Source organism: Entelurus aequoreus, linkage group LG08, assembly GCF_033978785.1.
Source record: "Entelurus aequoreus isolate RoL-2023_Sb linkage group LG08, RoL_Eaeq_v1.1, whole genome shotgun sequence".
Lineage (NCBI taxonomy): Eukaryota > Metazoa > Chordata > Actinopteri > Syngnathiformes > Syngnathidae > Entelurus > Entelurus aequoreus.
Window position 1 is genome coordinate 5,724,238 of NC_084738.1, and position 16,080 is coordinate 5,740,317.

Genomic DNA, 16,080 nt, shown 5'->3' on the forward strand with positions numbered 1-16,080 from the left:
CAAGAAGCGATGGGGACACGGTTACAGTGGCGAGATGGAAGTCAGACAAGAAGCGATGGGGACACGGTTACAGCGGCGAGATGGAAGTCAGACAAGAAGCGATGGGGACACGGTTACAGTGGCGAGATGGAAGTCAGACAAGAAGCGATGGGGACACGGTTACAGCGGCGAGATGGAAGTCAGACAAGAAGAAAGAATGTTGATAGTGTTCATCTCATCTCAAAGGGAATGAAAATGTTTTATTTTGGAGACAACACGTCGTTCCTCATCCCTGTATGTGTGTGTGCGTGCAAGTGTGTGTGTGTGGTGTGTGTGTGTGTGTGCGTGTGTGTGTGTGTGTGTGTGTGTGTGTGTGTGTGTGTGTGTGTGTGTGTGTGTGTGTGTGTGTGTGTGTGCGTGCGTGCAAGTGTGTGTGTGTGGTGTGTGTGTGTGTGTGTGTGTGTGTGTGTGTGTGTTCTGGCAATGCTTACTTAATGGGGACGTCGCTCTGTTTACACCAGGGGTCCCCAAACTTTTTGACCCGGGGGCCGTATTGGGTTAAAAAAATTTGACCAGGGGCCGCGCTATATATATATATATATATATATATATATATATATATATATATATATATATATACAGTGTTTCCCATAAACTGCCAAGATACCTGTGGCGGTGGGGGCGTGGCTATGGGCGTGGTCACCATGACATCATCGAGTAATTTGCATAATTTACTACAATGATATAATTTTCTCTAAAAAGGCTAAAAAAATGTATACTTACTAATTAATAATAACAGTTTTGTTTTAAACGTCCATCCATCCATCCATCCATTTTACAATATAATTACAACACTTCATGTACATATTTATATACAGATTTGAACAAAGTTATTCACTGAAATATATTTATTAATTGTGGTTCTTACAAAAAATATATCTTATAAAATATAAACGCTAAAATGTCTCTTAAAGCTCTGCCCCTTTAATTAGTGCATACTAAATAATTTAACTTTAGCCTACTACTACAAGCATATTATTTACCAGCAACATAAAGTGAAACAGAGGCAGAGGTGTCCTGCCACAGTCAGTAACAAATAAACAGAAAACAGTAGTGGTCAAATACAAATAAGGCAACAAGAGAAGTATCCTACACTTCTCTTTTGTAAAGTAAATGTGAATAGCCTATATGGGCATCTACATCTACTATATGATTTGCCTGACAAGCTGGACAGGACAAAAAAAAAATTAAATTTTATTTTTTTTTTTATTTGTGGCGGACGTAATTCTTTCGTGGCGGGCCGCCACAAATAAATGAATGTGTGGGAAACACTGATATATATGTATATATATATAAATACAATCTAAACTATGAATAATCCTTATAGCTCTTTTCTGTAGTTGATACAATGCCTTTATGTTACTCTTATATGTGTTCCCCCACACTTTATGTTACTCTTATATGTGTTCCCCCACACTTTATGTTACTCTTATATGTGTTCCCCCACACTTTATGTTACTCTTATATGTGTTCCCCCACACTTCCACACAGTAGCTGATATATGGCAATATAAGTGCACAATACAATATGCGCATTGCCCTATAATATCAATCCAGAGATTTAAAGACGTGTATGAGCTAACTGGGCAGTGGCCATTTTACACCATTTTTTGTATGCCTCCACAACCTGTAGAAAGGCTGGTCCCCACAAGTGATGAGCAAAAACTTGGTCCCCATTCCAAATGATAACCAGGATGTGTGTGTGTGTGTGTGTGTGTGTGTGTGTGTGTGTGTGTGTGTGTGTGTGTGTGTGTGTGTGTGTGTGTGTGTGTGTGTGTGTGTGTGTGTGTGTGTGTGTGTGTGCACTGAGGGGTCACTAACTGGTGCTTCAGTGGATTAAAGCAAGCCCAGATGGAGAAGCAGATGGAGAGAGTGATTGGCCGTGTTCATGCCTTCTACCTGCGGTTTCTTCCTACCTTTTTTTTTTTTTTTTTTACACCCCCCACTTCCCCTTGTTTCTCTCATCATCATCCTCATCTCCTTCTCTTTGTTCCGCCGCCTCTCTCTTCCTAAATGAACAATCGCCAGCGCAGCCGTGAATATATATTCTTAAAAAGAGCAGACATGTTTTCAGTTTGTTTTTCTCTCACGTTCTTGTTGATCACTGTTAAGGAGGGTTACCGTATTTTCTGGGCCATGGGGCGCACCGGATTATAAGGCACACTGCCGATGAATGGTCTATTTTTTTAAATCTTTTTTCATATATAAGGCGCATTAAAGGCCTACTGAAAGCCACTACTAGCGACCACGCAGTCTGATAGTTTATATATCAATGATGAAATCTTAACATTGCAACACATGCCAATACGGCCGGGTTAACTTATAAAGTGACATTTTAAATTTCCTGCCACACTTCCGCTTGAAAAACTCCTTTGGATATGATTTATGCGCGTGACGTCACAGAATCCACGGAAGTGGTTGGACCCCATCGAACCCGATACAGAAAACTCTTGTTTTCTTCGACAAAATTCCACAGTATTGTGGACATCTGTGTTGGTGAATCTTTTGCAATTTGTTTAATGAACAATGGAGGCTGCAAAGAAGAACGTTGTAGGTGGGATCGATCTGTGTCTTAGCGGCTAAGTACAATACTTACAGCAACACAACAAGGACTACTTACTACGCCTAGCCGATGCTTGCCGCCAAACCCACGGATGAAGTCCTTCGTCGCGCCGTCGATCGTTGGAACGCAGGTGAGCACGGCTGTTGATGGGAAGATGAGGGCTGGCTGGCGTAGGTGGAGCGCTAATGTTTTTATCATAGTTCTGTGAGGTCCGGTTGCTAAGTTGCTAAATTAGCCTTAGCGTCGTTAGCAACAGCATTGTTAAGCCTTACCAGGCTGAGAATTTTTAACCGTGTAGTTACATGTACATGGTTTAATAGTATTGTTGATCTTCTGTCTATCCTTCCAGTCAGGGGTTTATTTATTTTGTTTCTATCTTCATTTGAGAACGATGCTATCACGTTAGCTCAGTAGCTAAGTGTGTCACCGATGTATTATCTTGGAGATAAAAGTCACTTTAAATGTCCATTTCGCGTGCTCGACTCTCATTTTCAAGAGGATATAGTATCCCAGGTGGTTTAAAATACAAATCTGTGATCCACAATAGAAAAAGGAGAGAGTGTGGAATCCAATGAGCCAGCTTGTACCTAAGTTACGGTCAGAGCGAAAAAAGATACGTCCATCACTGCCTCTCAAGTCCTTCACTGTAACGTTCCTCATCTACGAATTTTTCATCCTGGCTCAAATTAATGGGGTAATCGTCACTTTCTCGGTCCGAATCTCTCTCGCTCCATTGTAAACAACGGGGAATTGTGAGGAATACTAGCTCCTGTGACGTCACGCTACTTCCGCTACAGGCAAGGTTTTTTTTATCAGCGAGCAAAAGTTGCGAATTTTATCGTCGATTTTCTCTACTAAATCCTTTCAGCAAAAATATGGCAACATCGCGAAATGATCAAGTATGACACATAGAATGGATCTGCTATTCCCGTTTAAATTTAAAAAAATAATTTCAGTAGGCCTTTAAAGGAGTCATATTATTTTTATTTTTTTCTTTAAATGTAAAACACTTCTTTGTGGTCTACATCCGTGTTATATATATATATATATATATATATATATATATATATATATATATATATTATATATATATATATATATATATGTATATATATATAATATATATATATATATATATATATATATATATATATACATATATATATATATATGAAATACTTGATTTGGTGAATTCTAGCTGTAAATATACTCTCCTCTTAACCACGCCCTTAGCCACGCCCCCCGCCCCAAACACACACCTCCCGATATTGGAGGTCTCAAGGTTGGCAAGTATGGCTTAACCCGAAAATAAACAAAAGGCGAGTGCCCCCAAAAAAGGCATTGAAGCTTAGGGATGGCTATGGAAAATGAAACTAAAACTGAACTGGCTACAAAGTAAACAAAAACAGAATGCTGGACGACAGCAAAGACTTACAGCGTGTGGAGCAGACGGCGTCCACAAAGTACATCCCGTACATGGCATGACAATCAACAATTTCCACACAAAGAAGGATAGCGTCCGCACAACTGAAATAGTCTTGATAGCTAAAACAAAGCAGAAGAGCGCTCAAAGGAAGACATGAAACTGCTACAGGAAAATACCAACAAAACAGGAAAAGACACCAAAATAGGAGCACAAGACACTACACACAGGAAAACACCAAAAAACTCCAAATAAGTCACAGCGTGATGTGACAGGTCGTGACACTTACTTTGAGACAAGAGCTATAGTGATGCATGGTTGGTTATGGTTTGAATTCATATCCAACAATTGCAACAATTACTTTTTATTGTTAATATCCACTACCGAGTTTACATTTTTAATGTTTTCTGCTGGTGGTGTGCCTCCGCATTTTTCAATGAACAAAAATGTGCCTTGGGTCCAAAAAGGTTGAAAAACACTGGTCTACTTTAGTGGTCCCCAACCACCGGGCCGCGGCCCAACCGATTGGTACCGGGCCGCACAAGAAATATATATATATATATATATATTTTTTTTTTTAATGAAATCAACATAAAAAACACAATATATACATAATATATCAATATAGATCAATACAGTCTGCAGGGATGCAGTCCGTAAGCACATACATGATTGTATTTATTTATGTAAAAAAACAAAAATATATATATTTTTTTTTATTTTTTTAAAACATTTTTAAGCGCCTCTCCCGACAACCTCCCAGCAGAAATTTTCTCCTGACAAACTGCCGGTATTCAGCCGGAGCTGGAGGCCACGCCCCCTCCAGCTCAATGCGGACCTGAGTGGGGACAGCCTGTTCTCACGTCCGCTTTCCCACAATATAAACAGCGTGCCTGCCCAATGACGTCAAAACTGTAGAATGATCGAGGGCGAGTTCTTGGTTTCTTATGTGGGTTTATTGTTAGGCAGTTTCATTAACGTCCTCCCAGCGCGGTAACAACACACAACAACACACGTCACGTTTAGTCTACCGTAAAGCAGTCCGCCTGCCGTAAACAGCAATGTTGTAACACTCTTAAACAGGAAAATACTGCCATCTACTGGATAGCCTCCAGAACACTGAAATTCAAGTATTTATTTTATTTATATATACAGGTAAAAGCCAGTAAATTAGAATATTTTGAAAAACTTGATTTATTTCAGTAATTGCATTCAAAAGGTGTAACTTGTACATTATATTTATTCATCACTGATGGTGGAAATGAAAGCAAATTTTGCATTTCCTTTGGAAATGGAGGTCCCAGAGTCTGGAGGAAGACAGGAGAGGCACAGGATCCACGTTGCCTGAAGTCTAGTGTAAAGTTTCCACCATCAGTGATGGTTTGGGGTGCCATGTCATCTGCTGGTGTCGGTCCACTCTGTTTCCTGAGATCCAGTGTCAACGCAGCCGTCTAGCAGCAAGTTTTAGAGCACTTCATGCTTCCTGCTGCTGACCTGCTCTATGGAGATGGAGATTTCAAGTTCCAACAGGACTTGGCGCCTGCACACAGCGCAAAATCTACCCGTGCCTGGTTTACGGACCATGGTATTTCTGTTCTAAATTGGCCCGCCAACTCCCCTGACCTTAGCCCCATAGAAAATCTGTGGGGTATTGTGAAAAGGAAGATGCAGAATGCCAGACCCAAAAACGCAGAAGAGTTGAAGGCCACTATCAGAGCAACCTGGGCTCTCATAACACCTGAGCAGTGCCAGAAACTCATGGACTCCATGCCACGCCGCATTAACGCAGTAATTGAGGCAAAAGGAGCTCCAACCAAGTATTGAGTATTGTACATGCTCATATTTTTCATTTTCATACTTTTCAGTTGGCCAACATTTCTAAAAATCCCTTTTTTGTATTAGCCTTAAGTAATATTCTAATTTTGTGACACACGGAATTTTGGATTTTCATTTGTTGCCACTTCAAATCATCAAAATTAAATGAAATAAACATTTGAATGCATCAGTCTGTGTGCAATGAATAAATATAATGTACAAGTTACACCTTTTGAATGCAATTACTGAAATGAATCAAGTTTTTCAAAATATTCTAATTTACTGGCTTTTACCTGTATAATAAAATAAATATGTATATATATAGCTAGAATTCACTGAAAGTCAAGTATTTCATTCATATATATATATCTATATATATACATATATATATGTATATATATAGATATATATATATATATGTATGAAATACTTGAGTTGGTGAATTCTAGCTTAAATATATTCCCCTCTTAACCACGCCCCAACCACGTCCCCTGCCCCACCTCCGACCACGCCCCGCCCCCAACCCCCACGCCCCACCTCCCGATATCGGAGGTGTCAAGGTTGGCAAGTATGGGCTAGCGTCAGATAGTGCGTCTGCTATCCGACTCAAAGTCCTCCTGGTTGTGTTGCTGCAGCCAGCCGCTAATACACCGATCCCACCTACAGCTTTCTTCTTTGCAGTCTCCATTGTTCATTAAACAAATTGCAAAAGATTCACCAACACAGATGTCCAGAATACTGTGGAATTGTGCGATGAAAACAGAGCAGTTTGTATTGTGATACAATGGTGTCCGAATACTTCCGTTTCAACCATTGACGTCACGCGCATACGTCATCATACATAGACGTTTTCAACCGGATATTTCCCGGGAAATGTAAAATGTCACTTTATAAGTTAACGCGGCCGTATTGGCATGTGTTGCAATGTTAAGATGTCATCATTGATATATAAACTATCAGACTGCGTGCTCGCTAGTAGTGGCTTTCAGTAGGCCTTTAAACACAGCAACCATAGTCTTCCAGGTGTCATGATCCGTGGGCCGGATCCTGTTTTTGTGTTTTCTGTTAGTTTTGAACTCCTTTTATTATTACTTGTGCACCTGTGAGTTTGTTTCGTCACCATGGTTACTTATTATTTTCACCTGCCACTTGTGTTCCCGACCTGTTTGCCATCACTGACACTATTTAAAGTAAACCTTTTTGTTCACTCGTCCTGTTCTCCTTGTTTGCGGTAAGCATCAGTCACCTTTTTTGTATTTCATGTTCCCGACTCTTGTGCTAGTGTTAGCCTTAGCTTCCCGTGCGTTCGGCACGCTTTTCTTTTGCTTGTTTTTCTGTTTGGCTGTGATTTATATTAATTAAACCATCTCTTACCTTCACGTTTGTGTTCGTGTTGCACTGGAGGAACGATCCCGCATAAATATGCGACCCCCACGTGACACCAGGTTTTTGAGTCTTTTTCGTGCTTTTTTAAATGTATGTGCTTATTTTATATTTGTTTCTATCAACACTTTCCCCCTTCATCACTATATTGTTGAGCCCATATTCTTACATTTCAACAGGTAAAGTGTGAACTCATCATCATCATCATCGGCGGTCACTCGAACGAGTATGACGATCCTCCTGGTAGGGGTGTATCCCTTTATGGAGGATGCCTGTGCGTGACTTAGTTTAACGTGGGGAGACTGGTGCACAGACAGTCACCACACGATCCTTGACAGAATCGGGTCAGGGTCCAGTGGCATGGAGTCCAAGACGACTGGGGACCCTTTTCTGCTGCAGCCTTCTTCCGTTGTTGTGGTAGTTCTTAAATCTGCCGTCTTCCGCCTGCTCCGCCGTTGAGGTCTTCGCCGTATCCCTGGCAAACTAACCATCAGTAATAGACACAGAGAAAGGGGGTAGGCTTAAAAACAATTATGCTTCTTCCTACTCCTTTTCAGCCATTTGTAACTAAGTAAACACGTAAAACCATCACCGACCGACTGTATGAAGTCCTTTTTTTGCAAGAAACACCGCATTAAACAGTGTGTTACTGCTAGTGTGAGCCAACAGGCTTGAATAATGGACTGCGGTGCGCTTTTTCTTTTCTCCAGCCATTCTTTTTCTTCTCCTGCTGGTGAGCGAGGTGGCGCGCCTGGTGAGGAATATTTAGTCAGCTGTGGAAAATGTGTGTTATCTCTTGATACAACAGCAGCCAGCCATCTTCTCCTTCACGCACGTTAATGAGCGTTCATTTGCATTTCAACCCAGCGCTTTCCGCCATCCAGCCTCCACCCCCTCCCTCCCTTGCTAAACCCTCCTCTGTTCACACGTAAATTCACTCACTTATTCTGACACGCTATCTCCCTCCCTTCTTCTCTTCGCCTCATCAGTATGCATGAACCTCCCTCTCTTCCTGTTCTGTTGTTTTTGCCTTGGCTCTCGCCGTCTCCCACGGAAACAGGAAGAGCAAAGGGGCTGAGAAGCGAAGTAGGGGGAGAGAGGGAGAAGGGAATGAAGGGAGAGCGATGCACGCACACACACACACACACACGCACGCACACACACACACACACACACACACACACACACACACACATACGCCAAGCAACATCAAGAGCGTGTTTAGCTGCGTATGTAATTGTCCAATAAAGAACGACGTCCTCTGAGGTAAACAGTTTAGTGGCTGAGGACTGGCCCCAGCAGGTAGCAGAGGGGAAAACATTATGAATATGCAAATGAGTATGCAAATGGTATTACAGATGGGATCACCTGAGCTCGTTGCACGCCGACTCCAGGGCGGGGGGGATGTCAGCGCCGCTACACGCCTCTCGCCACATGCTTTCTCATGCTACTTTTGAAGCGTAACGTGGACCACACTGCAAAAAGTCAGTGTTCAAAAACAAGAAAAAAAAATACAAAAATGAGGGGTATTTTATTTGAACTAAGCAAAATGATCTGCCAATAGAACAAGAACATTTGGCTTGTCAAGACTTTCCAAAACAAGTCAAATTAGCTAACCTCAGTGAAGCCAAAAATAGCTTAAAATAAGTATATTCTCACTAATAACAAGTGCACTTTTTTTGGTAGAAAAAAAAAGGGATCTTTTCTCTCAATATGTTGAAAAATATTCTTAAATGAAGTAAATGCTAGTGCCATTATCTTGACATAATGATATGCACTCGGCATTACATTTCTTGAAACCAGCAAACTTATACTAAAAACTAGGGATGTCCGATAATGGCTTTTTGCTGATATCTGATATTCCGATATTGTCCAACTCTTAATTACCGATACCGATATCAACGATATATATATACAGTCGTGGAATTAACACATTATGATGCCTAATTTGGACAACCAGGTATGGTGAAGATAAGTTCCTTTTTTAAAAAATTCATTTAAAAAAAGATACCGGTAAATAAATTAGAAACATTTTCTTGAGTAAAAAAGAAAGTAAAACAATTAGGGATGGCCAATAAATGCGTTAAAATGTAATATCGGGAATTATCTTTTTTTTTTTGTTATCTGTATCGTTTTTTTTTTTTGTTTGTTTTTTTATTTTTATTTAATTAAATCAACATAAAAAACACAAGATACACTTACAATTAGTGCACCAACCCAAAAAACCTCCCTCCCCCCATTTCTGTCTGTTATTCTGCTTCCTACATTATATATCAATATATATCAATACAGTCTGCAAGGGATACAGTCCGTAAGCACACATGATTGTGCGTGCTGCTGCTCCACTAATCGTACTAACCTTTAACAGTTAATTTTACTCATTTTCATTCATTACTAGTTTCTATGTAACTGTTTTTATATTCTTCTTTTTTATTCAAGAAAATGTTTTTAATTTAGTTATCTTATTTTATTATTTTTTTTAAAAAGTGCCTTATCTTCACCATACCTGGTTGTCCAAATTAGGCATAATAATGTGTTAATTCCACGACTGCATATATCGGTTGATATCAGTATCGGTTGATATCGGTATCGGTAATTAAAGAGTTGGACAATATCGGATATCGGCAAAAAGCCATTATCGGACATCCCTAAAAACAATATAAAAACAGTTACATAGAAACTAGTAATGAATGAAAATGAGTCAAATGAAGTGTTAAAGGTTAGTACTATTAGTGGAGCAGCAGCACGCACAATCATGTGTGCTTACGGACTGTATCCCTTGCAGACTGTATTGATATATATTGATATATAATGTAGGAAGCAGAATAACAGACAGAAATGGGGGGAGGGAGGTTTTTTGGGTTGGTGCACTAATTGTAAGTGTATCTTGTGTTTTTTATGTTGATTTAATACAAAAAAACAACAAAAAACGATACAGATAATAAAAAAAAACCATACCGATAATTTCCAATATTACATTTTAAAGCATTTATCGGCCGATAATATCGGCAGGCCGATATTATCGGACATCTCTACTAAAAGCTAGTTTATTGTTCTTAATGGAAAGGCAACAAGGCAAGCGCTTGTTACTCTCGGGGTCTCCTAGCCGCTCAGGCAAATCATATTGTCTAAAAATGCATTTTTCCATTGATAACATGACATCATCGCGCCAAATGCGTGCTCTTTCAGTCAATTAGTGCGCATATATACAGCCCGGCCCCCGGCCAAAATGTTTAGGGCCCGCATGGCCCTGTACAGGGACAGAGGACTCTATTGAAATTGTAAGGTTTTATTATTATTATTATACCGGCCGCCTCTTCGAGCTGCAATTTGACCCACTTAACATGCTTCAAAACTCACCATATTTGACACACACATCAGGACCTGCGAAAATTGCCATCTAATAAAAAAAGAAAATCCCAAAAATCAAAATTGCGCTCTAGCGCCCCCTAGGAAAAAACAAAAACAAACTGCCTGTAACTCCCACTAGGAAGGTCGTAGAGACATGAAACAAAAACCTCTATGTAGGTCTGACTTAAACCTACATTTCATAATTTGACATCCTCGGGCAAAAACCAACAGGAAGTTGGCAATTTCCCCTTCAAAACAAAATTGTACTAAAAACACTCATTTTTGCCTCTTTGAGCTGTAATTTGACCCCCTTAAAATACTTCAAAACTCACCAAACTTTTCACACACATCAGGACTGGTGGAAATTGCGATCTAATAAAAAAAACGAACCCCAAAACTCAAAATTGCGCTGTAGCGCAATTTTTGAATAAAACAGAGACAAAACTGCTCGTAACTTCCGGTAGGAACGTCTTAGAGACATGAAACAAAAACCTCTATGTAGGTCTCACTTAGACCTACATTTCATTTTAATTGTAATTTTGAGGAATTTATCTGAATGTGCATGAACTATTTCTGCTCAAAATTGTTTGAAATGTCACATGTTAAATGTTTAAATATTAACTGTCCGTTTACTGTACTGTGCCGACTGTACTACTATATGAGTACGTGTTTTCTCTCGTTTCATTGAAAATAAAACAGCAAAGTCCATTTGGCTGTCATCTGTTTTAATTATGAGACACAATTGTGTCAAAGTCATGATTTTTTTGTTCATGCTTGAAGTAAGAAAACAGATTGACGCACGAAGAAACAGATAAAAATGGCCAGGAGACCAGGACTCGGGAGAGATTGCTTTTTTGTGTGTCCTCCGGAGGATGTCTGTTTGTTTGCAGGGACAAAACAATCCAACTTATGCACTTTTGACTATGAGTAACTAAACTTTATGTACTAAATTCACTTTTTTTTGCTGTTTAAGCGTCGGACAATCCACTACAACTTTAAAAAAGTAGTTTTATACTTGTGAGTGTTGCAACAGTTGATATTCTAGTTCCAAGCATGTTTTACTCAATATAGGTCATGAAATCTCAGCAACAAGCTGTAATATCTTACTGACATCATTTAGGACCAAAAAGATTTATGGATGAGGAACGTGAGAGTGAAGGACTAGAGTGCAGTGTAATATCTCACTGAGATCATTTAGAACCAAAACACTTAAAACAAGTAAAACACTCTTAACATAAAATCTGCTTAGTGAGAAGAATGATCTTATCAGACAGAAAATAAGCAAATATCACCCTTATTTGACATATTTCATCTTACTTAGATTGCAGTTTTTGCAGTGTACGGCCTGCTGTGATTCCGAGCGTCTCTCACGCTCCTTTCCTCGCCCTCTCTCCCGCAGACGCCACCATCCTGTCGTACGACGGCAGCAAGTTCATGAAGGTGCAGCTGCCCATGGCCATGCACACGGAGGCGGAGGACGTCTCGCTGCGCTTTCGCTCCCAGCGGGCCTACGGCGTTCTCATGGCGACCACGTCCCGCAACTCGGCGGACACCCTCCGCCTGGAGCTGGACGGGGGCCGAGTGCGGCTCACCGTCAACCTAGGTACCACTCACGCATTCGCTTCGGGTTCTAATGTACCTTTCAGGGGGAAATCCAGCTGCTCCTGGAACGCCATGAAGTGCTGATGAAGTAAATGTTCTTGCTTTGACTGACATCATCATGTTGGACTTGTGATATTACATTACACTGGAACCTCCAACATCCAGCACAGTGCCCATTTTTGGAAGTAGAATGTGTGAAGTTGACCCCCGTACTTATCGCAAGTATCAAAACAACACTGCCTTTCCTTTGTGCTACGTTTGTGCCGTTACGGTTTTTAAGTTCATATTTTCCCGAGTATAAGTCGCACCGGCCAAAAATGCATAATAAAGAAGGAAAAAAACGTATATAAGTCGCACTGGAGTATAAGTCGCATTTTTGGGGGAAATGTATTTGATAAAAGCCAACAGCAAGAATAGACATTTGAAAGGCAATTTAAAATGTCTAAAGAATAGTGAACAACAGGCTGAATAAGTGTACGTTATATGAGGCATAAATAACCAACTGCTATGTTAACCTCACATATTATGGTAAGAGTCATTCAAATAACTATAACATATAGAACATGCTATACGTTTACCAAACAATCTGTCACTCCTAATCGCTAAATCCCATGAAATCTTATACGTCTAGTCTCTTACGTCAATGACATCAATAATATTATACGATATTTTACTAGAATGTGTTCATCATTTCACACATAAGTCGCTCCTGAGTATAAGTCACACCCAAACTATGAAAAAAACTGCGACTTATAGTCCGAAAAATACGATGTGTATATATACAGTATATATACACTAGCGTTCAAAAGTTTGGGGTCACATGTAAATGTCCTTATTTTTGAAGGAAAAGCACTGTACTTTTCAATGAAGATAACTTTAAACTAGTCTTAACTTTACAGAAATACACTCTATACATTGCTAATGTGGTAAATGACTATTCTAGCTGCAAATGTCTGCTTTTTGGTGCAATATCTACATAGGTGTATAGAGGCCCATTTCCAGCAACTATCACTCCAGTGTTCTAATGGTACAATGTGTTTGCTCATTGGCTCAGAAGGCTAATTGATGATTAGAAAACCCTTGTGCAATCATGTTGACACATCTGAAAACACTTTAGCTCGTTACAGAAGCTACAAAACTGACCTTCCTTTGAGCAGATTGACTTTCTGGAGCATCACATTTGTGGGCTCAATTAAACGCTCAAAATGGCCAGAAAAAGAGAACTTTCATCTGAAACTCGACAGTCTATTCTTGTTCTTAGAAATGAAGGCTAGTCCACTAAATTGTTTGGGTCACCCCAAACTTTTGAACGGTAATATATATATATATATATATATATATATATATATATATATATATATATATATATATATATATATATATATATATATATATATATATATATATATATATATATATATATATATATATATATACATATATATATATATATATATATATATATATATATATATATACATATATATATATATACATATACATACATATATATATATATATATATATATATATATATATATATATATATATATATATTAGGGCTGCAACAACTAATCGATTAAAATTGATTATTAAAATAGCTGCCGATTAATTTAGTCATCGATTCGTTGGATCTATGCTATGCGCATGCGCAGTTTTTTTTTTTTTTTTTTTTTTTTTTATTAAAAAAAATATATATATATATATATTTTTTTTTAATAAACTTTTATTAATAAACTGCAACATTTACAAACGGCTGAGAAACAATAATCAAAATAAGTATGGTGCCAGTATGCTGTTTTTTTTCAATAAAATACTGGATAGGATAGAAATGTAGTTTGTCTCTTTTATCCGATTATTAATCGATTAATCGGAGTAATAATCGACAGGTTAATCGATTATCAAATTAATCGTTATATATATATATATATATATATTATATATATATATATATATATATATATATATATATATATATATATATATATATATATATATATATTAGGGCTGCAACAACTAATCGATAAATCGATTAAAATCGATTATTAAAATACTTGCCGATTGATTTAGTCATCAATTCGTTGGATCTATGCTATGCGCAGTTTTTGTTTTTGTTTTTTTTTTTATTTAAAAAAAAAATATATATATATATATTTTTTTTTTTTTTAATAAACTTTTATTTATAAACTGCAACATTTACAAACGGCTGAGAAACAATAATCAAAATAAGTATGGTGCCAGTATGCTGTTTTTTTTCAATAAAATACTGGATAGGATAGAAATGTAGTTTGTCTCTTTTATCCGATTATTAATCGATTAATCTGAGTAATAATCGACAGATTAATCGATTATCAAATTAATCGTTAGTTGCAGCCCTAATATATATATATATATATATATATATATATATATATATATATATATATATATATATATATATATATATATATATATATATATATATATATATATATATATATTCATATGTTGTCAATATTTAGTGTTTTATCGTTCATAGTTAATATTGTAAATCACACATTCTTTATTTTCATATACATTCTGGGTGTCTCATTCAGTAAAAGAATTTAAAATTCCATCCAGTTTTTAACGCGGTCTGTCATAACGTTTTTAGCATTCAATCAGACATTATTGTGAGGTTTTGTATTAGTGTTCCTAAAATAGATATATCGGCCCCCAGACACTATTTTTCTCTCTAAATTTGGCCCCCCGAGTCAAAATAATTGCCTAGGCCTGACCTAGTATGTCCTCTATATTCCACAGTGATTGTCACTGAGCTGAGGTCCCAACTTCAGACGTCAAATTGGAGGTTCCATTGTAATTTATGAAACCAAGTGAAGATTAGCGTTGTCGCTTCGGCGTGGAACAGAGGGTCAAGTCTCAAGCTGCATTCTCTGCTCACTCCCAGTGGACCTGTGCATCCCCAAACCCCAGCGCGCTTACTGCCAATCAAAAAAAGAACACACACTTTTGTAGTTCAGAGCCTCACCTCACAGCTCAGCTTGACAAACACGAGTGGGGCCATTTGGCAGCCGCATGTTTTGGCACAACAACACGACACAGACTCACAGAGGGGCGCATGTGTGGGTCTCTGGTTGTCTGCAGCCACGCTTTTTTCCTGCGGTTGACGACACGCGACACAGCCGGCGCGTCCGCTTACGAGAGGAAATCTTGCAGGGTTTTTATTTGTATTTTTTTTGAAGCAGACCTGGCTGGGCGACGACACACCCGTCTCTCGGTCAGCCCGCCGTCCGGCCAGGCCAAAGCGTTCCAAACAAGAAGCACACTTCACATGCTAGAACACTCTCCTCAGCTGCTTTTCTTGGCAAACTTTGGATTGGATAACCCCAGCGTGACCACGGAGAGAGAGTGCTTTCTCAGCGTTGTGTGTGTTGCAAAGGCGCGCGGGGTGTGTCGACGTGTGCGTCCCCAGGGCGTGGAAGGTGTGTGTACGTGTGCAGCATTAACCCTCTGCTCTGCTCTCCCTCCAGACTGTATCAGGATAAACTGTACAGCCAGTAAGTGATCCTCCATCTCACCTAACCCCTTCCCCTCCTTTCCCCCCTCCTCAGTGTGTGCGCTTGTATTGACGTCTCCACACTTTCTCACTCTCTATTCCCATCTTCTTTATAGTTCATTGATTTCCTGGTCGGCCATTTTAGCAACGATGCAAGCGGGGAAGGGAAAGGAATCTAGGGCTGTGTTTCAATTCACCTACTTCTGTGCTCGCACTTCAGCATGTAGTTTGGCACTTCAGCTTTGCTCGAGGAAGAGGCTCTTTATTTGGGTAAGAAGACGTGCGACAGGCAGGAACGTCACGACGCAGAACACTACCCTTACGGAAGTAATAGCATACCGTATTTCCTTGAATTGGCGCAGGGAATATA

At 38.9% G+C, this 16,080-nt stretch overlaps 1 protein-coding gene across 11 annotated transcripts in view; it reads left to right on the top strand.

Moving 5' to 3' along the window:
* Positions 1–16,080, top strand: part of LOC133655338 (neurexin-1a) — a 237,824-nt gene that overhangs the window by 145,943 nt on the left and 75,801 nt on the right. For 10 of the 11 annotated variants that reach the window (XM_062055385.1, XM_062055383.1, XM_062055377.1 and 7 more), the window contains one exon: positions 11,973–12,176. In XM_062055385.1, coding sequence (XP_061911369.1) covers positions 11,973–12,176 — 204 coding nt within the window. Of the gene's footprint in view, positions 1–11,972; positions 12,177–15,684; positions 15,716–16,080 lie in introns of all 11 variants that reach the window. The other variant, XM_062055388.1, reaches the window with a different exon arrangement.